Source organism: Salvelinus namaycush, chromosome 1 (genome assembly GCF_016432855.1).
Source record: "Salvelinus namaycush isolate Seneca chromosome 1, SaNama_1.0, whole genome shotgun sequence".
NCBI lineage: Eukaryota > Metazoa > Chordata > Actinopteri > Salmoniformes > Salmonidae > Salvelinus > Salvelinus namaycush.
In genome coordinates this window covers 34,467,151-34,492,467 of record NC_052307.1, presented here as the reverse complement: position 1 = coordinate 34,492,467, position 25,317 = coordinate 34,467,151, and the positions used below count along the sequence as shown (strand labels likewise).

The 25,317-nt window shown below is 41.0% G+C and overlaps 1 protein-coding gene across 2 annotated transcripts; it reads right to left on the bottom strand.

Annotated features, from left to right (window-relative positions):
- Positions 1–2,482: 2,482 nt before the first annotated feature.
- On the bottom strand, positions 2,483–21,837 carry LOC120039711 (transmembrane protein 150A-like). 2 transcript variants are annotated; one of them, XM_038985139.1, is made up of 8 exons: positions 21,770–21,837; positions 20,069–20,333; positions 19,907–19,954; positions 19,648–19,734; positions 19,053–19,120; positions 14,697–14,824; positions 14,153–14,330; positions 2,483–6,030 (listed from the first exon to the last, which is right to left on the bottom strand). In XM_038985139.1, exons 2-8 carry the CDS (start codon positions 20,248–20,250, stop codon positions 5,732–5,734), a joined length of 990 nt encoding a protein of 329 aa, XP_038841067.1. In that variant the 5' UTR covers positions 20,251–20,333; positions 21,770–21,837; the 3' UTR covers positions 2,483–5,731. The 2 variants fall into 2 exon arrangements, with proteins under 2 accessions (XP_038841067.1, XP_038841120.1); XM_038985192.1 differs by having other exon boundaries at positions 20,069–20,329; positions 21,770–21,811.
- Positions 21,838–25,317: the final 3,480 nt, after the last annotated feature.

Genomic DNA, 25,317 nt, shown 5'->3' with positions numbered 1-25,317 from the left:
CCAGCAGTAACTCCCTACCCTGGTATAGGATATTGAAGAAAGTTCAATGAACACCACTCAGAAAAAAACCTGTGAACATAGTCTATTCATATCCCTTGACTTATTCCACATTTTTTTCTGTTACAGCTTGAATTCAAAATAGATTACATATAAAAATACATATACACACAATACCCCATAATGACGAAGTGTAAACATGTTTTTCAGAAAATGTAGCAAATGTATTAAAAATGAAATACAGAAATATCTAATTTACTTAAGTAATCACCCTTGAGTCAATTCTTTGTAGAAGCACCTTTGGTTGTGATTACAGCTGTAAGTATTTTAGGGTCTCAAAGAGTCTCAAAGAGCCTCAAAGTCTCAAAGAAAGAGCTTGCATGCTTGGATTGTACAATATTTTCCCATTATTCTTTTAGAAATTCTTCAAGATCTGTCAAGTTGATTTGTTGATCATTGCTAGACAGCCATTTTCAAGTTTTGCCATAGATTTTCAAGCCAAATTATGTCAAAACTGTAACTATGCCACTCAAGAACATTGAATGTCATCTTGTTAAGCAACTCCAGTATAGATGTGGCCTTGTTTAATAGGTTATTGTCCTGCTTTAAAGGTGAATTCATCTCCCAGTGTCTGTTGGAAAGCAGACTGAAACAGGTTTTCCTCTAGAATTTGGCCTGTGCTTATAGCTGTATTCTGTTTCTTTTTATTTAAAAAAAAAACTCCCTAGTCCTTCCCAATGACAAGCATACCCATAACATGATGCAGCCACCACGATACTTGAAAATATGAAGAGTGGCACTCAGTGATGTGTTGGATTTGCCCTAAACATAACGCTTTGTATTTGGGACAAAAAGTTTTTAAAAATCCCACATTTTTTGCAGTATTATTTAAGTGCCTTGTAGCAATCAGGATACATGTTTTGGAATATTTTTATTCTGTACAGGCATCTTTTCACTTTATCCCATCGAGTGGCACACAATTGGCCCAGTGTCGTCGGGTTAGGGGAGGGTTTGGCCGGGGTAGGTCATCATTGTAAAATTAAGAATTTGTTCTTAACTGACTTGCCTAGTAAAATGAAAAAATATATCATTTAGGTTAGTATTCTGGCATAACTACAATGTTGTTGATCCATCCTCAGTTTTCTCATATCACAACCATTAAACTCTGTAACTGTTTTAAAATCACCATTGGACTCATGGTAAAATCCCTGAGCATTTTCCTTCCTCTCCGGCAACTGTGTTAAGAAGAACGCCTGTATCTTTGTAGTGACTCTGTGTATTGATACACCATCCAAAGACTAATTAATAACGTCATCATGCTCAAAAGGATATTTTTACACCTAACAATCGGGGCCCTTCTTTGCGAGGCATTGAAAAACCTCTCTGGTCTTTGTGGTTTAATCTGTGCTTGAAATTCACTACTCGATTGAGGGACCTTACAATTATCTGTATGTGTGAGGTACAGAGATGGGGTAATCATAAAAAATGTGTGTTAACCACTATTATTGAACACGAGTCCATGCTAAATATTATGCGATTTGTTTAGCACATTTTACTCCTGAACTTATATAGGCTTGCCATAACAAAGGGGTCGAATACTTATTCACTCAAGACATTTCAGCTTTACATTTTGTATTAATTAAAAAAACATTCTACAAACAAAATTCCACTTTGACATTATGGGGTATTGTGTGTAGATCAGTGACATAAAATCTCAATTTAAACCATTTTTAATTCAGGCTATAACACAACAAAATTAGGAAAAAGTAAAGGGGTGTTAATAATTTCTAAAGGCATTGTAGATTAAGGACCAATCTCACAACTGTAGTTTTTCTCAGGTCAACTCAATCGCATTTCCTCAAATACTAAATGAATGACCCAGCATTGTTAACACACAGACTAAGTCCAATGGGTGGTTATAAAGCATGTATAGCATTCAGTTGTTGGTCTGGCTGACATAACTGGTTTGTGCTTCATGTCAATGTGTATCTCAGTTGGCATATGACAAAATAACCCCCAACTGCTGAGTCCTGTGAGTCCTTAAAATAAACAGTTGCTGTGAAATTTGGACAGTACTGAACAGGCACTATTTCAAGGCAGTGATAATTGTTCTGCCATATTTCTCTCTCTACAACGAAGGTCTGGCTTGTAGAGAGCACATGATACGTTTAATTATAGTAATCTTGCAATATCTCACATTGCAGTTAGTGTGGTTTCAAAAGGCTAGAGCAGAGGAGCGGAAGAGAGAAGTTGATGTTCTGGGCTCAAAGGTAGGCCTAATGTTGATTTATGCAATATTGAGGAAATATAATTTTAGCGGGTAGGCTAATGTCTGCCAAGCCAGTCTACTCCCTTCTCTGAGGGGATACAGCTGAGACTCATCCCAGATCAGTCATGTCGAAACAAACCTTCAGCTTGTGTAATAAAACATGATTTACCCATCTTCTGCCCACGAATAAACAATACGAAGAGCAAAGAATTTGCTTATAATTCATCAATTTTATTTAATATTTGAATATAAATCTCTGACAAAAGAAAAATAGCTAAATGATAGATACATCACACATTTACAGAAGGGGGTAATCGACTTCCCTCCCATACCATCCGTTTTACATAGTTTTCAAAAATTATAAAATGACTATTACATCTTTCAAGACATTTGATGTGCATTGCTGTTATTTAGATTTCAAGACATCATTTAACATACAGGCTGTCTTCTGCTACTGGAATTGTTATTCTCTCACGTCTTGAAAGAGTGCAGGAATCTATTTTTTATTTTTTTTAAACAAAAACAATCATGTATAGAAATGCCATTTTGTCATGTTTTGGCCATGTCCACTGTAAGAGAACACAAATGTTTACACAGAATAGTTCCAATCCCATGTAGGTACATTTTCATCAAAGCTGCCTGTTGAAGTCTAACCTTGATACTAAATTACAGTGTGGTGAAATACATCAGAAAATAAGGTTATTTGAAATTAAATATTTGAAAAAACTTTTTGGCTGGTACGGGATAAGGGGGAAAATGCCAAAAGATCGAACAAAGTGAACATACACAGGAGCTACAGAATTTTTGCATCAGAAACCACCAGTGTGCTTTCATTTTCTTGTATTTTCTGTGTGGCCTGTTTTATAGCAACAGAGCCAACCCATCAAATTCCAGTGTAGATTCTCATCTTTTCCAGCTATAGGAATAGGAAATACAATCTATGCATCTTCTCTGGAATAACATCAAGTCCACTCGCAATCACAGAGGTAGCTGACATGAAGAAAACTATAAAACACGGTTTAAAATAGTTTTGTTGGCTGAAAAACCATCCAGTGGCTGTACTGTACAGTTTAATATATACTCTACCAGGAACACAATGACCCAATAGAGAATACTGTGGAAGTGATAATATCATAGATCACTAATCTTAAAAGTGCCAACCAGGGGCGGACTTAAATTGACATATTTCCATGGAAAATGACCGTATATGATTATTATCCCACAATTGAAAAGATTTATTTCACAGAATATATAGGCCATATAAAGTTGTTAAATAACAGTCAGTGGGGTTCCCATGGGCAGCTGGGGACAGTTTCAATTAATTGAAACCCCTTCAACATAGCAAAGTCCGCCCCTGGGGCCTACTAAAGAGACAGAGAGAGAGAAAGCATAGCATACAAACTCCTGACTTGCATTTGATTTCTCCACGTGGAGACAATCATTGGCCTCAAGGTGGCGCTGGTTGGTTAAAGAAATACATTTGTTTCCTGGTGACTCTCACCTGGGGTATATTTGGTTGGTTGTCAGTCACAATGTTGAGAGGTTTATTCTGTACCATTTCAGTTATAGATGTTTGGCAATGAGAAAGACAATTGAATAAGTCATTCATAAGTCATGGTCGTCATATCATCATACACATCTATTTCAGTCTAACAATTTTGCACCCCGTCGCCCACACAGTACATGCATGCAGCATCTCAACTCTAAACGACAAATGTCCTCATGCATTTCCACATCAGAGGCACGACAGAAAGGATTTCAACAATACTCACAACCTGTTGACACACATCAGACACTCGTCATTATCAAGAAACGATCAAGGTCTATATAGGCATCATCCTCTTTAGTCCCTACTGTCGATACAACTGGGCCTGTATTCATAAAGCATCTCAGAGTAGGAGTGCTGAATCACTTTTATCATAATGAACAAGGTTACATGGACGTGGGGGGACTAAAGAGGACTCCTACTCTGAGATGCTTTATAAATACGAGCACTGTTCTCAACACAGTATCTCACTCAGAACATTAATGACAGGCTTTGACGAGACGTTTCTTACAGAGATTGTGTTGCCCACAGTCTCCAAATAAGGCTTCCAAGGAACCAGCCTGGAATCCAAATAGTAGATACCCCTGTATTTTTTTCAGATAAGACAGCTGTTGTTCAATTACTCATATTTGCACCTTTTAAAATGGATCGTAGCCTATCGGTTGACATATTTATAACCATATATTTAATTACATGTTGTACTATGACATATAACAAAGAGCAATGTGTTCAAAACTCTCCAAAGCAAGGCTTCAAACACATACTCTGTAGTGTACTTTACTTTGGCAGATAAAATGGCCATTATTTCACCAACAAAGATGGAAAACAATAAGGTGACCTCATAAAAACAACACAATAAGCCATGTTACCAGTGGCTAACAGGTGAGGGAAATTCAGTGGCAACATGGGAAATATAAAACAAATCAAGCAAGAGTGATTGAGACGCAGAGGTTGCCCCAGTAACAGAGGGGCAGAACAGACCAGCAGGTTTGTGTGAGCATTCTATGCTCATATCATGTCATCTAGATGTATAGAATTTCATACATCTATAAAATGTTATCTAGGGAATAACTAAACATACAGAGATATCATTTTAAACAATATTTTTAAAATAAAGTTGTTTATATCACTTGCCCTTGAGGCAGCTATTCGAGATATTGGGCAGATATTGTGCACAGAATGTGTAAATTATCTCATCAAATTATGTTTCTGAGTTCACAAATCGTTTTACAGTTCATTTATACTTGATTTGATAAGTAAAAAGGCGTGTGCATACAACCTGTCATGTACATAACAGTATACTATAAATAGTTCCACTTCTCAAACATTCAATAGTTTTTACTACGATGCTTTAACATTGGCAGAGTATACACAAAAGAAAAACTCAAACCAAGTCTGATCAATCCAACAACGTACTCTACTCTCTCATTCACCAGGTAGAGGAAGTCTGTAAAATGTGCCACAAAAAAAATATAATATAAAAGAAACCGTTTGTGTCTGCCATCCCGACATGACAAGGATGAACACTGGCAAAAGCCTCAGTGACCGGTCAAACACTGATCTTTAAGAAAGAAAAAAGGTATCATCGGGTCAGTGTGCTGGGAGGCCCATGTGCCAGCTGTCATCTTGGAAACACTCAGAACATCATCATCCCACATATTTATCCTTCCTGTAAGTCTTCCTTCCTGCTGATGAAGCAAAGAAAATTAGACCGTAGTGGAGAAATGGACGGCTTATTACAACACGAAAAGCCAATACAGCAATACCGACCCGGTGTGTCAATCATATCTTGTGATTTTCAATGTCTTGTCTTTTCTCCTTCCCCTGGCGGCCAGTACTATCACTGAGCCCTAACTTCTGCTGCCTGTGTGGTGATTCCCCTCTGCGCAGCGTGGTGACCTCCTGTGATCCCCACAAAGCTACAACATGGCTATACTCTCAGGGGTGCAGTTAAGATGGGTGGATGTGCTACTTCCTCCAGGGGACTTGAGGCCCTTGGCTCCCATGCCCAGCGTCATGGCCCCGGCCGCGCCACCCATCATGACCCCCGAGTGGTGGTGGGTCTGCTGCAGGCCGACCATCATGGTGTCGTTGGTGACTGTGCCAAACTCATAGGTGAAAGTGCCATAAAAGACCAGGATGTCCACGGTGAAGACCCACTCGCAGATGGCCGCCGCATGCTGGAGGACAAAGCTCTCGTGGATGAAGAAAATACCACCTGGGGAAAAACGGTTAAGGAGAAGCAACAACCACATCGATGGAGGAGGAAGGGCAACATTAAGAAATCTATGGTTACGTCCCAAATGGCACTCGATTCCCTATATAGTGCACTACTTTAAAGGGAATAGGATCCCATTTGGGACGCAACATATGCTATGGTCATTAATGAGTGCACGGTTCACAGAGTGCAGTACTGTTGCTGTGGAAATATTTAGGCAGGGATATATCAATATGCTTCTTCATCCATTAATATGTTAATGAGAGCTTCAGAGTATGGCTGAGCCTGCCAGGCAGATAGATAGGAAAACATCTGTTCTTAGTCTTCACCCCTACTTAGTTCCAGCAGGAGGAAGATCAGCCTTGTCCCTGAGAACTTCTCACAATTCTGAGGACAGTCATCATGTTTTAAGAACCCTAGCTTGTAGCTACTGGTAATGGCTAGAAGGGATACAGCTTTTGTCAAATTAACATCAGATTTGACTTTTTGTAGAAGGTTAGGAGAATTAACATCAAATCAAACATTATTTGCCACAAGCGCTGAATACAACAAGTGTAGACTTGACCGTGAAATGCTTACTTACAAGCCCTTAATCAACAGTGCAGTTCAAGAAGAAAATATTTACCAAGTAGGCTAAAATAAAAAGTTAGAATAAAAAGTAACACAATAAGAATAACGAGGCTATACAAAGGGGGCACCGGTACAGAGTCAGTGTGCAGGCTAGTTGAGGTAGTCTGTACATGTACAGTTGAAGTCGGACGTTTACATACACTTAGGTTGGAGTCATTAAAACTCGTTTTTCAACCACTAAACAAATTTCTTGTTAACAAACTATAGTTTTGGCAAGTCGGTTTGGACATCTAATTTGTGCATGACACAAGTCATTTTTCCAGCAATTGTTTACAGACAGATTATTTCACTGTATCACAATTCCAGTGGGTCAGAAGTTTATATACACTATGTTGACTGTGCCTTTAAACAGCATGGAAAATTCCAGAAAACGATGTCATGGATTTAGAAGCTTCTGATAGGCTAATTGACATAATTTGAGTCAATTGGAAGTGTACCTGTGGATGTATTTCAAGGCCTACCTTCAAACTCAGTGCCTCTTTGCTTGACATCATGGGAAAATCTAAAGAAATCAGCCAAGACCTCACGTTCATCTACGTTCATCTGTACAAACAATAGTACGCAAGTATAAACACCATGGGACCACGCAGCCGTCATACCGCTCAGGAAGGAGACGAGTTCTGTCTCCTAGAGATGAACGTACTTTGGTGCGAAAAGTGCAAATCAATCCCAGAACAACAGAAAAGGACCATGTGAAGATGCTGGAGGCAACCGGTACAAAAGTATCTATAGCCACAGTAAAACGAGTCCTATATCGACATAACCTGAAAGGCCGCTCAGCGAGGCAGAAGCCACTACTCCAAAACCGCCATAAAAAGCCAGATTACGGTTTGCAACTGCACATGGGGACAAAGATTGTACTTTTTGGAGAAATGTCCTCTGGTATGATGAAACAAAAATAGAACTGTTTGGCCATAATGACCATTGTATGTTTGGAGGAAAAAGGAGGAGGCTTGCAAGCCAAAGAACACCATCCCAACCGTGAAGCACGGGGGTGGCAGCATCATGTTGTGGGGGTGCTTTGCTGCAGGAGGGACTGGTGCACTTCACAAAATAGATGGCATCATGAGGAAAGAAAATGATGTGGTATATATTGAAGCAACATCTCAAGACATCAGTCAGGAAGTTAAAGCTTGGTTGCAAATGGGTCTTCCAAATGGACAGTGACCTCAAGCATACTCCCAAAGTTGTGGCAAAATGGCTTAAGAACAACAAAGTCAAGGTATTGGAGTGGCCATCACAAAGCCCTGACCTCAATCCTATAGAAAAGTTGTGGGCAGAACTGAAAAAGCGTGTGCGAGCAAGGAGGCCTACAAACCTCAGTTACACCAGCTCTGTCAGGAGGAATGGGCCAAAATTCACCCAACTTATTGTGGGAAGCTTGTGGAGAGCTACCCAAAAAATTTGACTCAAGTTAAACAATTTAAAGGCAATGCTACCAAATACTAACTGAGTGTATGTAAACTTCTGACCCACTGGGAATGTGATGAAATAAATAAAAGCTGAAATAATTCATTCTCTCTACTATTATTCTGACATTTCACATTCTTAAAATAAAGTGGTGATCCTAACTGACCTAAGACAGGGAATTATTACAAGGATTAAATGTCAGGAATTGTGAAATACTAAGTTTAAGTGTATTTGGCTAAGGTGTATGTAAACTTCCGTCTTCAACTGTAGGTGGGGGCGAAGTGACTATGCATAGGTAACAAACAAACAGCGAGTAGCAGCAGTGTACAATGTAAATTGTCTGGTGGCGATTTTTATGAATTGTTCAGCAGTCTAATGGCTTTGGGGTAGAAGCTGTTGAGGAGCCTTTTGGTCCTAGACTTGGCGCTCCGGTACCGCTTGCCGTGCAGTAGCAGAGAAAACAGTCTATAACTTGGGTGACTGGAGTCTCTGACAATTTTATGGGCTTTCCTCTGACACCGCCTATTATATAGGTCCTGGATGGCAAGAAGCTTGGCCCCAGTGATGAACTAGGCCGTTCGCACTACCCTCTGTAGCACCTTACGGTCAGATGCCGAGCAGTTGCCATACCAGGCAGTGATGCAACCGGTCAGGATGCTCTCGATGGTGCAGCTGTAGAACCTTTTGAGATCTGGGGACCCATGCCAAATCTTTTCAGTCTTCTGAGGGGGAAAAGGTTTTGTCGTGCCCTCTTCACGACTGTCTTGGTATGTTTGGACCATGATAGTTCGTTGGTGATGTAGACACCAAGGAACTTGAAACTCTTGACCCGCTCCACTACAGCCCTGTCGATGTTAATTGGGGCCTATTCGGCCCGCCTTTTCCTGTAGTCCACGAACAGCTCCTTTGTCTTGCTCACTTGAGGGAGAGGTTGATGTCCTGGCACTACACTGCCAGTTCTCTGACCTCCTCTCTATAGGCCGTCTCATCGTTGTCGGTGATCCGGCCTACCACTGTTGTGTCGTCAGCAAACTTAATGAATGTGTCGTGTTTGGCCACGCAGTCGTGGGTGAACAGGGAATACAGGAGGGGACTAAGTACACACCCCTGAGGGGCCCCAGTGTTAACTTCTTTGATATAGGGGGCAGCATTTTCACTTTTGGATGAATTGCATGCCCATAGTTAACTGCCTCTTACTCTGTCCCAGATGCTAATATATGCATATTATTATTATTACTATTGGATAGAAAACACTCTGAAGTTTCTAAAACTGTTTGAATGATGCCTGTGAGTATAACAGAACTCATATGGCAGGCAAAAACCTGAGAAAAAATCCAAACAGGAAGTGAGAATTCTGAGACTGGTCGATGTTAAAGTCATCGCCTATTCAATTCCCTGTAATATATGGATCTGTTTGCACTTCCTACGCCTTCCACTAGATGTCAACAGTCTGTAGAACGCTGAATGAAGCCTCTAGTGTGATGTGGGGCCTGATGGGAGGTGTTTCAGTCATTGGTCTGGCAGATTGCCAGTTCTTGCTCACGCGCTTTCCTCATGATATTGCCTTTCGTTCCATAACTTATACAGACATGAAGGAATGCTCCGGTTGGAACGTTATTGGATATATATGATAACAACATCCTGAAGATTGATTCTCTACTAAGTTTGACCAGTTTATTCGACTTGTAATATAACTTTTTGAAGTTTTCGTCCAACGTTTGCCTGCATCTGCGCGAGCGTTTGGACACGTGTACTACACATGCTAGCAAAAGTAGCTAATTGGACATAAGTAATGGACATTATCGAACAAAACAACGATTTATTGTGGAACTAGGATTCCTGGCAGTGCATTCTGATGAACATAATCAAAGGTAAGGGAATATTTATGATGTAATTTCGTATTTCTGTTGACTCCAACATGGCGGAGAAATGTTGTTAAATCTGAGCGCTGTCTCAGATTATTGCATGGTGTGCTTTTTACGTAAAGTTTTTTTTAAATCTGACACAGCGGTTGCATTAAGAACAAGTGTATCTTTAATTCTGTGTAAAACATGTATCTTTCATCAAAGTTTATAATGAGTATTTCTGTTATTTGACGTGGCTCTCAATTACTCCGGATATTTTAGAGGCATTTCTGAACATGGCGCCAATGTAAACCGAGATTTGTGGATAAAAATATGCACATTATCGAACAAAACATAAATGTATTGTGTAACATGATGTCCTATGAGTGTCATCTGATGAAGATCATTAAAGGTTAGTGATTAATTTTATCTCTTTTTCTGCTTTTTGTGACTATTATCTTTTGCTGGGAAAATGGCTGTGTTTTTCTGTGGCTATGAACTGAGCTAACATAATTGTTTGGTGTGCTTTCCCCGTAAATCCTTTTTGAAATCAGAAATGTTGGCTGGATTCACAACATTAGCTTTAATTTGGTGACTTTCATGTGCGTTTTCATGAAAGATTGATTTTTATAGTAATATATTTGAATTTGGCGTGCTACATTTTTTCTAGATTTTGGCCACCTATCCCAGAGAAGTTAAGGATCAGCGTGGCAGATGTATTGTTGCCTACTCTTACCACCTGGGGGGCGGCCCGTCAGGAAGTCCAGGATCCAGTTACAGAGGGAGGTGTTTAGTCCCAGAGTCCTTAGCTTAGTGATGAGCTTCGTGGGCACTATGGTGTTGAACACTGAGCTGGAGTCGATGAACAGCATTCTCACATAGGTGTTCCTTTTGTCCAGGTGAGAAAGGGCATTGTGGAGTGCGATTGAGATTGCGTCATCTGTGGATCTGTTGGGGCGGTATGCGAATTGGAGTGGGTCTAGGGTGTTCGGGAGGATGCTGTTGATATGAGCCACGGGGCGGTAATCATTTAGGCAGGTTACCTTCGCTTCCTTGGGCACAGGGACTATGGTGGTCTGCTTGAAACATGTAGGTATTACAGACTCAGTCAGGGAGAGGTTGAAGATGTCAATGAAGACACTTGACAGTTGGTCCGCGCATGCTTTGAGTACACGTCCTGGTAATCCGTCTGGCCCAGCGGCTTTGTGAATGTTGACCTGTTTAACTTCTTGGTTGATGTTTTTCCTTTGAGAAATGAATAAGTAGAGCTGTTCAGAACGAGGGTCGAGTCTAGTGTACTGTTGTGGTTGGGGCGCACGACCTGAAAGCTCGCTCCACTTTGTTTTTGTCCGGTATTGAACAGTTTATTCCGTCTTAAATTTTATCGATTATTTACGTTTAAAAATACCTAAAGTTGGATTAGGAAAGTTGTTTGAAATGTTTGGATCAAGTTTACAGGTAACTTATTAGATACTTTGTGGTCATGTTCCGCGAGTTGGAACCGGTGTATTTTCAGAATCAAACGCGCCAAATAAATTGACATTTTGGGGATATAACGACAGAATTAATCGAACAAAAGGACCATTTGTGATGTTCAATGGACATATTGGAGTGCTAACAGAAGAAGATCTTCAAAGGTAAGGCATGAATTATATCGTTATTTCTGACTTTTGTGTCGTGCCTGGTGGGTTGAATTATGATTTTCATGTGTTTGTTTGATGGGGCGCTGTCCTCAGATAATAGCATGGTTTGCTTTCGCCGTAAAGCCTTTTTGAAATCTGACACTGTGGCTGGATTAACAAGAAGTTCATTTTTAAACCGATGTATAACACTTGTATGAATTATTATTATGAGTATTTCTGTTTTTGAATTTGGCGCGCTGCTATTTCACTGGGTGTTGTCAAATCAATCCCGTTAACTGGATTGGCTCGCAAAGGGATCACTAAGAAGTTAAAGGTTTTGTTCACGCAGTTCACACAGTCATCCAGAACAGCTGGTGCTCTCGTGCATGCTTTAGTGTTGCTTGCCTCGAAGCGAGCATGAAAGACATTTAGCTCGTCTGGTAGGCTTGCATCACTGTGCAGCTCGCGTCTGAGTTTCCCTTTGTAGTCCGTAATAGTTTTCAAGCCCTGCCACATCCGACGAGCATCAGAGCCGGTGTAGTAGGATTCAATATTAATCCTGTATTGACGCTTTGCTTGTTTGATGGTTCGTCTGAGGGCATAGCGGGATTTCTTATAAGCGTCCGGATTAGTCTCCCGCTCCTTGAAAGCGGCAGATTTAGCCTTTAGCTCGATGCGGATGTTGCCTGTAATCCATGGCTTCTGAGTCACTGTGGGGACGACGTCATCGATGCACTTATTGATGAAGCCGATGACTGAGGTGGTGTATTCCTCAATGACATTGGATGAATCCCGGAACATATTCCAGTCTGTGCTACCAAAACAGTCCTGTAGTGTAGCATCCGTGTCATCTGACCACGTCCGTATTGAGCTAGACACTGGTACTTCCTGCTTTAGTTTTTGCTTGTAAGCAGGAATCAGGAGGATAGAATTGTGGTCAGATTTGCCAAATGGAGGGCGGGGGAGAGCTTTTTATGCATCTCTGTGTGTGGAGTAAAGTTGGCATGCTGGTAAAATGTTTGTAAAACTGATTTAAGTTTGCCTGCATTTAAAGTCCCCGGCCACTAGGAGCGCCGCTTCTGGGTGAGCATTTTCTTCTTTGCTTTTGGCCTTATAGAGTTGGTTGAGAGCGGTCTTAGTGCCAGCTTCGCTTTTTGGTGGTAAATAGACGGCTACAAATAATACAGAGAACTCTCTTGGTACATTGTGTGGTCGACAGCTTATCATAAGGTACTCTACCTCAGGCGAGCAATACCTCGAGACTTCTTTAACATTAGACATCGCGCACCAGCTGTTATTGACAAAAAGACACAGCCCCCCACCCCTCGTCTTACCAGAGGTAGCGTTTCTGTTCTGCCGGTGCATGGAAAATCCCGCCAGCTCTATATTGTCCGTTTCTTTGTTCAGCCACGTCTCGGTGAAACATATGATGTTACAGTTTTTAATGTCCCGTTGGTAGGATAATCTTAATAGTAGGTCATCAATTTTATTTTCTAACAATTGCACGTTAGCAAGAAGAATGGAAGGCATTGGGAGTTTACTCGCTTGCCTACGGATTCTCAGAAGGATCCCCATTCTGTGTCCCCTTTTCCAGCGTCTTTTCTTCATGCAAAAGGTGTGGATCTTCTCGTCGGACTCGTTAAAGGAAAACATTTCTTCCAGTCCGCGTGAGTAATCGCTTTTCTGATGTCCAGAAGTTATTTTTATTCATAAGAGATGGTAGCAGCAACATTGTGTACACAATAAGTTAAAAAAAAAGTTACACAAAACGCAAAAAAAAAAAAAAAGATTGCACAATTGGTTGAGAGAATGTAAAACGTCAGCCATGTTCTTCGGCGCCATCTCTTGCAGGTTAGGAGAATCTAGCCATGACCGTAGCTACCCATCTAGCCCAACAACTGGTCACACTCACAACCCTCCCCCAACAGCCTCCCTGTACAGACACATATGTATTAGCTAGCCAACCACAGAACCCTAGCTACCTATCCAAACAACCGTCCCCCAACAGCCTCCCTGGCCTTTACAGACCCCCAGCCCCTCCTTTCCTACAGCCACTATAAATCTGCCTATTTATCACAGACCACTCAAAGGAATTAGACTTACCAAATATATATGGAGCACATGGGGCCTACTAGTTGTTTGGTGGTATCACAGACTAGCCATTGCAAGGTTTCATTACAGAAGAGAAATGACAATACTACATCCCACATTAACGCTGGTATCCTTAATGTTAATGTTGTCCGTTTGTGATACAACAACAAAGAAGTTACTGCAAACAACAAACACTGTTTATTCCCCTCAGACATCGTTGCGTGATGGAAGAGCACAATATATACTGCAATTTTACGCTCCTCAGCTCGGCAACAAAAACTATTTGAACTGTGGTGGGGCGGCCAGTGGCGCCGTTTCCCCCTACTGCGGATTCCATCTTTAACTGTGCCTGATTGAAATTAAATAACGCTAAGGATAAATTATCAGTCACCTTTTACTAACTGGTGGAGCCCATCAGGACCAATAACACGACCAGTCTAATGCCCAGCCCCCACCCCTTTCCCTCATCCAATCCCAGCCGCTCAACCCTTCCCTTAACCAATCCCAGTGATTCAGGAAGGATACTGAGGACCAGTGAGACGAGGGCTCCTGCAGCCAGCGCCACACGTACGTGTGCCATCCAGTAGTCAAGTGCGGTGACGGCCACCCGGTAGGTGAGCACACACTGCAGGCACACAAAGAGCAGACCGGCGGGGAACGTCACGCCCGCGCCAACGTAGTGGAGAGACTTGGCATGGTCAACCTGCCCAAGGAGGGAAACATCTTATTTATCTATTCATGCATTTTTTACTGTGATTGAAAACATACATTTAATGCACAAGTGAACCCACTCCGAATACCCAAATCCCATTGACGTCCCCCTGAACCCTCCCAATCCTATGCACATGGCCACCCACATCCACCCATACCCCTTGTTTTTAACTTATGGAGACATGTTAGAAAACACAGGGAATCACCAAGTGGAGATAACAAATGAGGAAAATATAGAATATATAATCTACCATCACTTAGTAATTGTCGCTCTAGCCAAGAGTGACAGATATGGGACCATTTTGGACACACCCATGGAATCAGCCTTTACATAGAGTAATGAAGTGAGAAGAATCACCTGGAAGTTGCCCACCATGACCAGTCCTAGAGCGTTGGTGCAGCCAGACACCAGAGCGCTGGTGTTAATCCAGCAACGGTGGCTGTGCTCAATCACCTGGGCATAGCGCAGAAGGCACACCATCACCACTGGAGAGACAGAGAGCGAAAGAGAGATAGGAGCAGGAAGGAGTAGAGGAAGAAGGGATGGTGAGAGAGGGGGGAGGGCAGAGAGATGGGTGAAGAGGAGCACAGGGGAAAGGGGTCCGAGTGAGGGTGATATATAAGACAGAAATGGAAGTAATGGAGGAAGGTGATAGATGATGAGGGGGAGGAGTGGAGGAAAGGTCACATCCATTATTGATCGCAGAGCCTATTTGAAGCCCTTCTGCACGTGCTGCTAACTAATGGCTAACATACACACTAGTATTTATGTGTGCCTTGCAAAATTATTCATCCCCCTTGGCATTTTTCATATATTGTTGCATTACAACCTGTAATTTAAATTGATTTTTATTTGGATTTCATGTAATGGACATACACAAAATTGGTGAAGTGAAATGGGAAAAAACTACTTGTTTAAAAAATTCAACAAATAAATAACGGAAAAGTGGTACGTGTATGTATTCACCCCCTTTGCTATGAAGCCCCTAAATAAGATCCGGTGCAACCAATTACCTTCAGAAGTTACATAATTAGTTAAATAAAGTGCACCTGTGTGCAATCTAAGTGTCACATGATCTGTCACATGATCTCAGAATATATACACATCTGTTCTGAAAGGCCCCAGAGTCTGCAACACCACTAAGCAAGGGGCACCACCAAGCAAGCGGCACCATGAAGACCAAGGAGCTCTCCAAACAGGTCAGGGACAAAGTTGTGGAGAAGTACAGATCAGGGTTGGGTTATAAAAAAATATCAGAAACTTTGAACATCTCACGGAGCACCATCAAATCCATTATTAAAAAATTGAAAGAATATGGCACCACAACAAACCTGCCAAGAGAGGGCCACCCACCAAAACTCACAGACCAGGCAAGGAGGGCATTAATCAGAGAGGCAGCAAAGAGACCAAAGACAACCCTGAAGGCGCTGCAAAGCTCCACAGCGGAGATTGGAGTATCTGTCCATAGGACCACTTTAAGCCATAAACTCCACAGAGCTGGGCTTTACAGAAGAGTGTCCAGAAAAAAGCCATTGCTTAAAGATCAAAATAAGCAAACACGTTTGGTGTTCGCCAAAAGGCATGTGGGAGACTCCCCAAACATATGGAAGAAGGTACTCTGGTCAGATGTGACTAAAATGGAGCTTTTAGGCCATCAAGGAAAACGCTATGTCTGACACAAACCCAACACCTCTCATCACCCTAAAAACATCATCCCCACAGTGAAGCAGGGTGGTAGCAGCATCATGCTGTGGGTATGTTTTTCATCGGCAGGGACTGGGATACTAGTCAGAATTGAAGGAATGATGGATGGCGCTAAATACAGGGAAATTCTTGAGGGAAACCTGTTTCAGTCTTCAAGAGATTTGAGACAGGAGGTTCACCTTCCAGCAGAACAATGACCCTAAGCATAATGCTAAAGCAACACTCAAGTGGTTTAAGGGGAAATATTTAAATATCTTGGAATGGCCTTGTCAAAGCCCAGACCTCAATCCAATTGAGAATTGGTGGTATGATTAAAAAGATCATCCAACTTGAAGGAGCTGGAGGAGTTTTGCCTTAGAGAATGGGCAAAAATCCCAGTGGCTAGATGTGCCAAGCTTTATAGAGACATACCCCAAGAGACTTGCAACTGTAATTGCTGCAAAAGGTGGCTCTACAAAGTATTAACTTTGGGGGGGGGGGGGGGGGGGGGTGAATAGTTATACACGCTCAAGTTCAGTTTTTTGTTTTATTTCTTGTTTGTTTCACACAAAAAAAATATTTTTCATCTTCAAAGTGGTAGGCATGTTGTGTAAATCAAATGATTGCACCCCCCAAAAAAAATATTTTAATTCCAGGTTTTAAGGCAACAAAATAGGAAAAATGCCGGGGGGGGTAAATACTAGAGGTCGGACGATTATGATTTTTCAACGCCGATACCGATTAATCGGACGATTTTTTATATATTTGTAATAATGACAATTACAACAATACTGAATGAACACTTATTTTAACTTAATATAAAACATCAATAAAATCAATTTAGTCTCAAATAAATAATGAAACATGTTCAATTTGGTTTAAATAATGCAAAAACAAAGTGTTGGAGAAGAAAGTAAAAGTGCAATATGTGCCATGTAAAAAAGCTAACGTTTAAGTTCCTTGCTCATTACATATGAAAGCTGGTGGTTCCTTTCAACATGAGTCTTCAATATTCCCAGGTAAGAAGTTTTAGGTTGTAGTTATTATAGGACTATTTCTCTCTATACCATTTGTATTTCATATACCTTTGACTATTGGATGTTCTAATAGGTACTTTAGTATTGCCAGCCTAATCTCGAGAGTTGATAGGCTTGAAGTCATTAACAGCAGAAGAGCTGCTGGCAAACGCAGGAAAGTGCTGTTTGAATGAATGCTTACGAGCCTGCTGCTGCCTACCACCGCTCAGTCAGACTGCGCTATCAAATCATAGACTTAATTATAATATAATAACACACAGAAATATGAGCCTTAAGTCATTAATATGGTCAAATCCGGAAACTATAATTTCGAAAACAAAACATTTATTCTTTCAGTGAAATACAGAACCGTTCCCTATTTTATCTAACGGGTGGCATCCATAAGTCTAAATATTGCTGTTACATTGCACAAACGTCAATGTTATGTCATAATTATGTAAAATTCGGGCAAAATAGCTCGCAACGAGCCGGGCGGCCCAAACTGTTGCATATACCCTGGACTCTGCTTGCAATGAACGCAAGAGAAGTGACACAATTTTCCTAGTTAAAAGAAATTCATGTTAGCAGGCAATATGAACTAAATATGCAGGTTTAAAAAGATATACTTGTGTATTGATTTTAAGAAAGGCGTTGATGTTTATGGTTAGGTACACATTGGTGCAACGACAGTGCTTTTTTCGCGAATACGCTTGTTAAATAACCCGTTTGGCAAAGTAGGCTGTGATTCAATGATAAATTAACAGGCACCGCAACGATTATATGCAACGCAGGACAAGCTAGATAAACTAGTAATATCATCATCCAACTAGTGATTATGTTAAGATTGATTGTTTTTTATAAGATAAGTTTAATGCTAGCTAGCACCTTACCTTGGCTCCTTGCTGCACTCATTTTACAGGTAGTCAGCCTGCCACGCAGTCTCCTCGTGGAGTGCAATGTAATCGGCCATAATCGGTGTCCAAAAATGACGATTACCGATTATTATGAAAACTTGAAATCGGCCCTAATTAAATCGGCCATTCCGATTAATGGGTCGACCGCTAGTAAATACTTTCGTAAGCCACTGTATATAGCTAAGACAATGTGTACAATATCAGTTGAATAGGAAATTCTGTAAACTATTCAGATTAACCAAGCACACAATTGACTACAGTACTGAAAAGAAGATTCTGTGAGGTGATATATTCTTGAAACCAATCAGCAAAAAGCTGATAGAGTCTATATTTACAGGTCTATAAAATAGGTGTGTAAACCCTGAGCGCCAAGTAACTACAAAATACATATTGGTTTCCTTACCTTGTAAGCAGTCTGGACAAGGTATGACACCAATCCATGCTTTGGTTTAATTTCCCTGGCACTGTTTCCAGGGAAACAAAATCAAAGTACAGATTGCTGTCATACCTTGTCCATAAACTGCTTATATGGCAAGGAAACCAATGTGTCGTTTTGTAATTTGGGTGAACTATCCCTTTAAAGATGGAATCCACAGTAGGGTAAACAGCGCCACTGTCCGCCAAACGGCCGTTGTTACTGTTTTGTTGACGAAGCGGAGGTGAGGAGCATCGGCCAATATGGTAAAAAAATTCACAATCTGCTGCTCTATCGTGCATGCAATAACGTCAGAAGGAGAGACATTTTTTGTTATTGTTTGCAGTAACTTCTTTGTTGTTGTAATATCGCAAGTGGACATAGCAGTTCCAACATTAAGGATTTCAGCTTTAAACACTAATGCAAAAAAAACACTTTAGAGTAATGGCTGGGTAAACCCTTTTCACAAAATAAAAAAGGTGCGCAAACGGAGTTTGCTCTTCACTACATCAGTGATGAGTGAGACAAAGGACACAGCTTATTGTCAGTGTGAGTGAGTGGGCTGTGGAGTGATGAGAGAAGAGGTCTGCATCACAAATGGCACCCTATTGTTCCCTACATAGTGCACTACTTTTAACCAGAGCCATATGGATGCCATTTGAAATGGAGAAGAGGCCTTACTTACCCATGAAGGCTCCAACATTCCCGATCAGACTGAACAGGCAGCTCTCAGGGGGGAAGGAGCCACACTTACTGTACAAGACACAAGATGGGGGAGGAAACAACATGTCACCGAAAACGAATAAGAAATCCACTCACTAGACTTAATTCATTGAATGACATTGACTAGGCCTATATATGCCCATGATTCAAATGTTAGGAAAAGGCCTTCATGTCACTGGTTTATTACAAGGTTGTTACTATTTCTCTTCTGGTCTGGTTACAAGGCTAAGACTTTGTAGATGAATGCATCAGTCATTTTATTGTTGTAAATACCATTGTAAATACAACCCATATTTATGTTTATTTATTTTGCATTTTGTACTTGAACTATTTTCACATAATATGACATTTGAAATGTCTTTATTCTTTTGGAACTTTTGTGCGTGTAATGTTTACTGTTAATTTTTGTATTGCTTTGGCAATGTAAACATATGTTCCCCATGCCACAAAAAAACATAAATTGAAATGTAATTGAAAGACAGAGGGCGCAAAGAGAGAGAGATAATATAAATGAATGAGAGAGAGAGAGAGAGAGAGAGTATAAATGAATGTAACACCTGATGAGGGGGATGTCCTGTATGGTGCAGCATGTCTTTGGGGAGCCTGGCCTGGCTATCTCCTCTGTACATGTAACATTGTAGGACCTGCAGATAAGACAGAAAAACAATTAAATTAGCTATTATTCTTTTCAAGCAGGTGATATACTGCAGTATATCAAGTCAATGTAGGCTATAAATCCAAAGACAAAACTGGGTCTTCTTTACTACCCTTCTTTACTACCACTGCTTTTAATGAAACTCTCAGTGAAGCACTCACCAGTTCTCCACCGGACAAACGTGATGGTTCATCACAGCCATGGCGTAGCTGCGGGGGAAAACAAACACAAATCAACAATGATTCAAACCCACAATCATGAATTTCTTATGAATATTTCTCTTTCAATCACTTTGTGATACATGCATGGCCGCCAGGACTCACACTATCCATATCCCTGTGATGGAGAAGGCAGAGAGGCTGACAGGCAGGACGATCCAGGCAGTCATTGGGCTGGCAATGTGCCGGCTTTGTCCAAAGCATGAGGGAAAGGAGGGATTCAGGCTGGAGAAGGTAGCGAGACAATGAGGGGACCAGATGGGGACACTAACAGGCAGGGAGGACATACATGGAGGGGGGCATGAGAGTAGGACAGGGGGACGGCACACTGCTTCTGTTGCACCGCTCAGTGCCTGCAACCAGCAGCTGTCTTTACCACAGAGCAGGAAGAAAGAGTTGAACAAAAAGGCCAAATGTGAGGTGGAGGGGAGCAGAGAGAGAGGGAGGAAAGAAAGAGACAAAGATTAACATTTAGTTTTATTTTTCAGTAGGGTGACTTGACTTTTTGAGATTTCTTCATTATAATAAATAAAATCAGACACCTCAGGAATTCTAAAATCAGATAGCCTAGGCCTACGAACAAACACAATAAAATAAGCCTTTTTCACAAAGGTTGGCCTACCTACAGAAGACAAACAATCTGACAACAGGTAATTGGTCAAATGAGTGTGTTGAATGAGGCCAAAAGCAGAGGCCATCATAAAGTGGTAATTTTTCACAATGTGCAGTTTAGCACTGACCTTTGCTCAGACTAGAATGAACTAAAAATGACCGTTTCAGAGGAAATCCCACTGTAATGCTCCAAATAAAACAAGCTCTTGTTTTCCATAACCACATTGAGAAATAACAACTGGTGAAGAGGTATGCAATAGGTTTTCCTACAATGTTGGGGGCTGTGCAGTGAACACATCTCAAATGAGAGACAATTGTTTCCTTATACAATTACACAGGGAACAGATACAGGGAGAGGTTGATGATACTAAGCCAGTTTAGGCCTATTTCCTGTCTAGGCTTTCCCCATTTAACTGGCTCTCTCTTCTCAAGTCTCACAATGACCAACCCCTCCACTGCAGCATCTGACTTTGTAAGGCTAGGGCGGGGGTCTCTCTCTATCAAGCTAACTAGTGGTAGTTTATTTGAGGTCCACCTGCAGCAAGCAAAAAGGTTTGGGGTACCTCCAATTGATGTATGTATGATGCATTGTTGAACTGTGGCTGGAATGGATTATCAACTCACCATCAGCAGATTGTCAGAACACCGGCTGTGTTAGCTAGCTAATTAAAGCTATATTCTAAAATTGTTTACATTTTAGTACACCCTGCAAATGTGACAGGTAAACTAGCTAACTAGCTCATGCATTTTATCCCAGTGCGTCTTTCCTCCTAGCTAACGACACCTCAAACTGATTGTGTATGGACTAACACACGCTAGCTAAGCTAACTAAGGGCTAACTAGTTGTTAGCTAGCCAACATTCAGTGCTGCTAACAAGACACCGGTACACTTTAGAGCGGTCGTACATGTAAAATGTGTTCAGACAGCCAGATTGTTTCAGATGGCACAACGGTTAGGTGGCCATTTTTTTCAAATTTCCACACAGCAATTAGCTAGTTAGACCGCTAGCTGGCTACGGGCTGACAATCGAACAAAAGAGGGGCTATATTGCCTGGCTGGCTAGTTTTGACCCACCAAGCTATTTTATGCTAGTTAGCTTTTGAAAAGAACAGTACGTTTACACATGCTCGTTAAACGTCCACAACATTGTATCTGTAAAAATATATATATAATGGAAATCCCTATTTACATACCCCAGATCCTGCTACTCCCACCACGAACCTCAACAACCTTGGTTTCCCTTTAAAACTACAATATTTCGGGCCCCACGCGATCGCGCGTGCCACTCAAGCACCGACACTGTAGTTTTTTTGCGAGACAATGGATGAAGGACAAAGACTAATGGACTACATTACCCATCAACATCACTGGCAGGGCCTTGACCATAGATAGTGATGAGGAGTCACCATTCATTTGATGTATTCAGGGTCACTCAAATATCGTTTTAAACTTTGTTTTATTATCGACGGTTACAGCTGACTTCAGGATTGTATATCGATCTGCTGTCCTTAAACATAAGTCATCTGATTTATTTGTTTCAGTCTCTGAATTATTTAATCAAACTTTTCGCCACCAGCTCCTAATATCAGGGCATAAGAACTGTATCGTGAGCTCATTTTCTCCGGTTTTCTATGGCTAAACCTAAACTAGTTGGCTAGTCCTCATTGCCAAACTTCATAAATACTACTCCCTCAACTTCAAAACTCCTTTGCTAGTTATACAATCATTTAACTAAGAAATTCGCTGGAAAGAAACTTAAAGTATGTATTGTTTTGTTGAATACTCATGGTTCGACATGTCTGCCATAAAACCACCGTGGCGAAGGATATAATTTGCCGCGTTCAAAACAACGGGGAACTCGAAAATATCCGACTTCCGTTCAATCCATTTAGGAACTCGAAAAAACGAGGTCCGACTGGGAAAATTGATTTGAACGGCCATCCAACTCGGGCCTCTTCACTGACGTCATGATTTGATCTCGTATTTTCCGAGTTTCCAGTTGTTTTGAATGCGGCATCAGCTCCACCGGCGTCATTGGCGTAGGGGTATGCCGCGTTCATGTGCTATTCGGAACTAAGAAACTCGGACATTGTAGACTTGCTAACTGGTTGTAGTTATACACGTGCCGCGTGAAACCAGTTAGCTGTTAGCAAATTTCGTAGGTCCGACTGGCACATGAACGCGGCATTTACTGGACGTTTCTGACTGGTCTTGGAACTGTGACAACAGGCAGCCTCTCCACGCTTGGTTCAATAGGATATGTAGGGATTTTGCCAACACATGCAGATATGTACACTGTAATCACAGGAGGCTGCTAAGGGGAAAACTGCTCATAATAATGGCCGGAATGGAGCACATGGAATAGCATCAAACACCTGGAAACCATGTTTTTGATGTATTTGATGTCATTCCACTAATTCCGCTCCAGTGATTAACACGAGCCAGTTCTCACCAATTAAGGCGCCACCAACCTCCTGTGACACTGTTGTACCATTAAAACATTTTCAACTGCCTATCGTATTTGTTGATTAAATCAGCATTTATTAATATAATGAGTAATCCAGGAATATTACGAATTAATTGACACGATAACTCTAGAAAATAACAATCTACAGATCGCAATGGCAACAATGAATGGCTAAATAACTTCAGGTCTGTGGAGCTCCTCCTCGCCACTCACTATATTGTCCAGGACGACTGTGCATACACCTGACCAATGAAACGTTTATTTCCCTAGACATCACATGCTAAAAGAGAAAAATAGTTAAATGATGATACCCCAAATAAAATGTAATACCTTTAACACACACACACAATATCTTACCTCTGATATTGAACCCTGCATTGTTGAGGAAGAGTTTGTAAGTATATATATAAAATATTCACTGTATGGTTTATACCTGTTGTATTCTGTCATGTGACAAATAAACTTTCATTTGATTTCGACTTGACACACACAATCTCTCTTTCTCTCTCTCTCTCTCTCTTTTTTGTCCATAATGATCTCATCATAGGCCATCTGCACTGTATCTGCAAGCTGTTGCCTAGAGCGCACGTGCCCATTAGAGAGTGGGCACTCACTATATAATGCACTTTTTTTTGTGAGAACCATCAGAAGAGTTGACAATGGGATGGAAACCCACTTGTGTTTTTTTTTAATTCGGTACATGGAAATTTTACCGCGAAAGGTAGTTTTATGTGCCCTACGTCATCACACACAAACTTTTATCTGCAAAACAAGTCCATTTGACGGAAACACATCTCTGGTGGGAAAATGCTCATATTGTTTGTATGCAGATTTTAGAATATTATCATGACAATCTGTCGCCAATTGAATCGAAACCTAGCTACAGTCAGGGAAAATATATACATATGCTAAGCATTGTGTTAATCACTCTAAACTGAATACTTTATTTTAAAGTCTATGAATATATTGGGCCAATTAATCAACTCAGATGTTGCATGGAACAAACATATATAACCCTGTACAACTAGTTCTCAATCCCCTCATATAGAAGGTATGTTTTAGTGGCAGATTCAAGGGACAAACAATGACACTAGTATGATATGATTTCTATTTTCAGATATCATATGTACAGCTTTAAAGACTGAACAATTAGACATTCTACAAGTATGTGCTTGTGTTTCTCATGGAGATAAAATTGTCTGTCTCCATGATGTTCCCTTGCCCTCAGATATATTGATTCATATGTTGCTGTTATACCCATTATGCCCATTGAGTCCAATTGCATGACATCCCTTTTGTAGGGACCATTCTTAACTGGTAACTGTTTAGTCAGTGTCAAGGATACATGAAGACAAATGGACAGCTTTTACAATCATATCAGCTCAACAGATAATTTCATAACTTCTGTCCCACACTGGTAACATTGGGGGTAACAGTATGCAACGCATGCTTTTCAAAGAGGTGAACCTGTCTCCCCTGACTAAGGGATCATTCTTTCCTCATTCAGATTTTCATCAATTGATAAAACCAGTCTGACCGTTATGAAGTATTTGCTATTTGAAATTTGCACTGGTTATGATGTAATCTTGCCAGTTTTGTTCTGTATTTTTTTTAAAATATCCTTTGAGAAACAGACACCAGTCCTCAACTGACAGCTTCATTAAATAGTACCCACAAAACATCAGTCTCAACATCAACAGTGAAGAGGCAAATCCGGGAAGCTGGCCTTCTAGGCAGAGTTCCTCTGTCCAGTGTCTGTGTTCTTTTGCCCATCTTAATCTTTTCTTTTTATTTACCAGTCTGATATGGCATTTTCTTTGCAACTCTGCCTAGAAGGCCAGCATCCCGGAGTCGCCTCTTCACTGTTGACGTTGAGACTGGTGTTTTGCGGGTATTGTTTAATGAAGCTGCCAGTTGAGGACTTGTGAGGCATCTGTTTCTCGAACTAGACACTCTAATGTACTTGTCCTCTTGCTCAGTTGTGCACCGGGGCCTCCCACTCCTCATCCTATTCTGTTTAGAGACAGTTTGCGCTGTTCTGTGAAGGGAGTAGTACACAGCGTTGTACGAGATCTTCAGTTTCTTCGCAATTGCTCGCATGGAATAACCTTGATTTATCAGAACAAGAATAGACTGACGAGTTTCAGAAGAAAGTCTTTGTTTCTGGCCATTTTGAGTCTGTCATCGAACACACAAATGCTGATGCTCCAGATACTCAACTAGTCGAACGAAGGCCAGTTTTATTGCTTCTTTAATCAGAACCACAGTTGTCAG

Bases quoted from the DNA above. Each gene is read 5' to 3' on its own strand.
- LOC120039711 (XM_038985139.1), bottom strand. From the start codon at position 20,250: ATGTCCTCCCTGCCTGTTAGTGTCCCCATCTGGTCCCCTCATTGTCTC. The intron at 19,735-19,906 runs GTGAGTGCTTCA...TCTTATCTGCAG, and splicing joins GTTTGTCCGGTGGAGAACTG to GTCCTACAATGTTACATGTA. The intron at 19,121-19,647 runs GTGTTACATTCA...TGTCTTGTACAG, and splicing joins CAGGACATCCCCCTCATCAG to TAAGTGTGGCTCCTTCCCCC.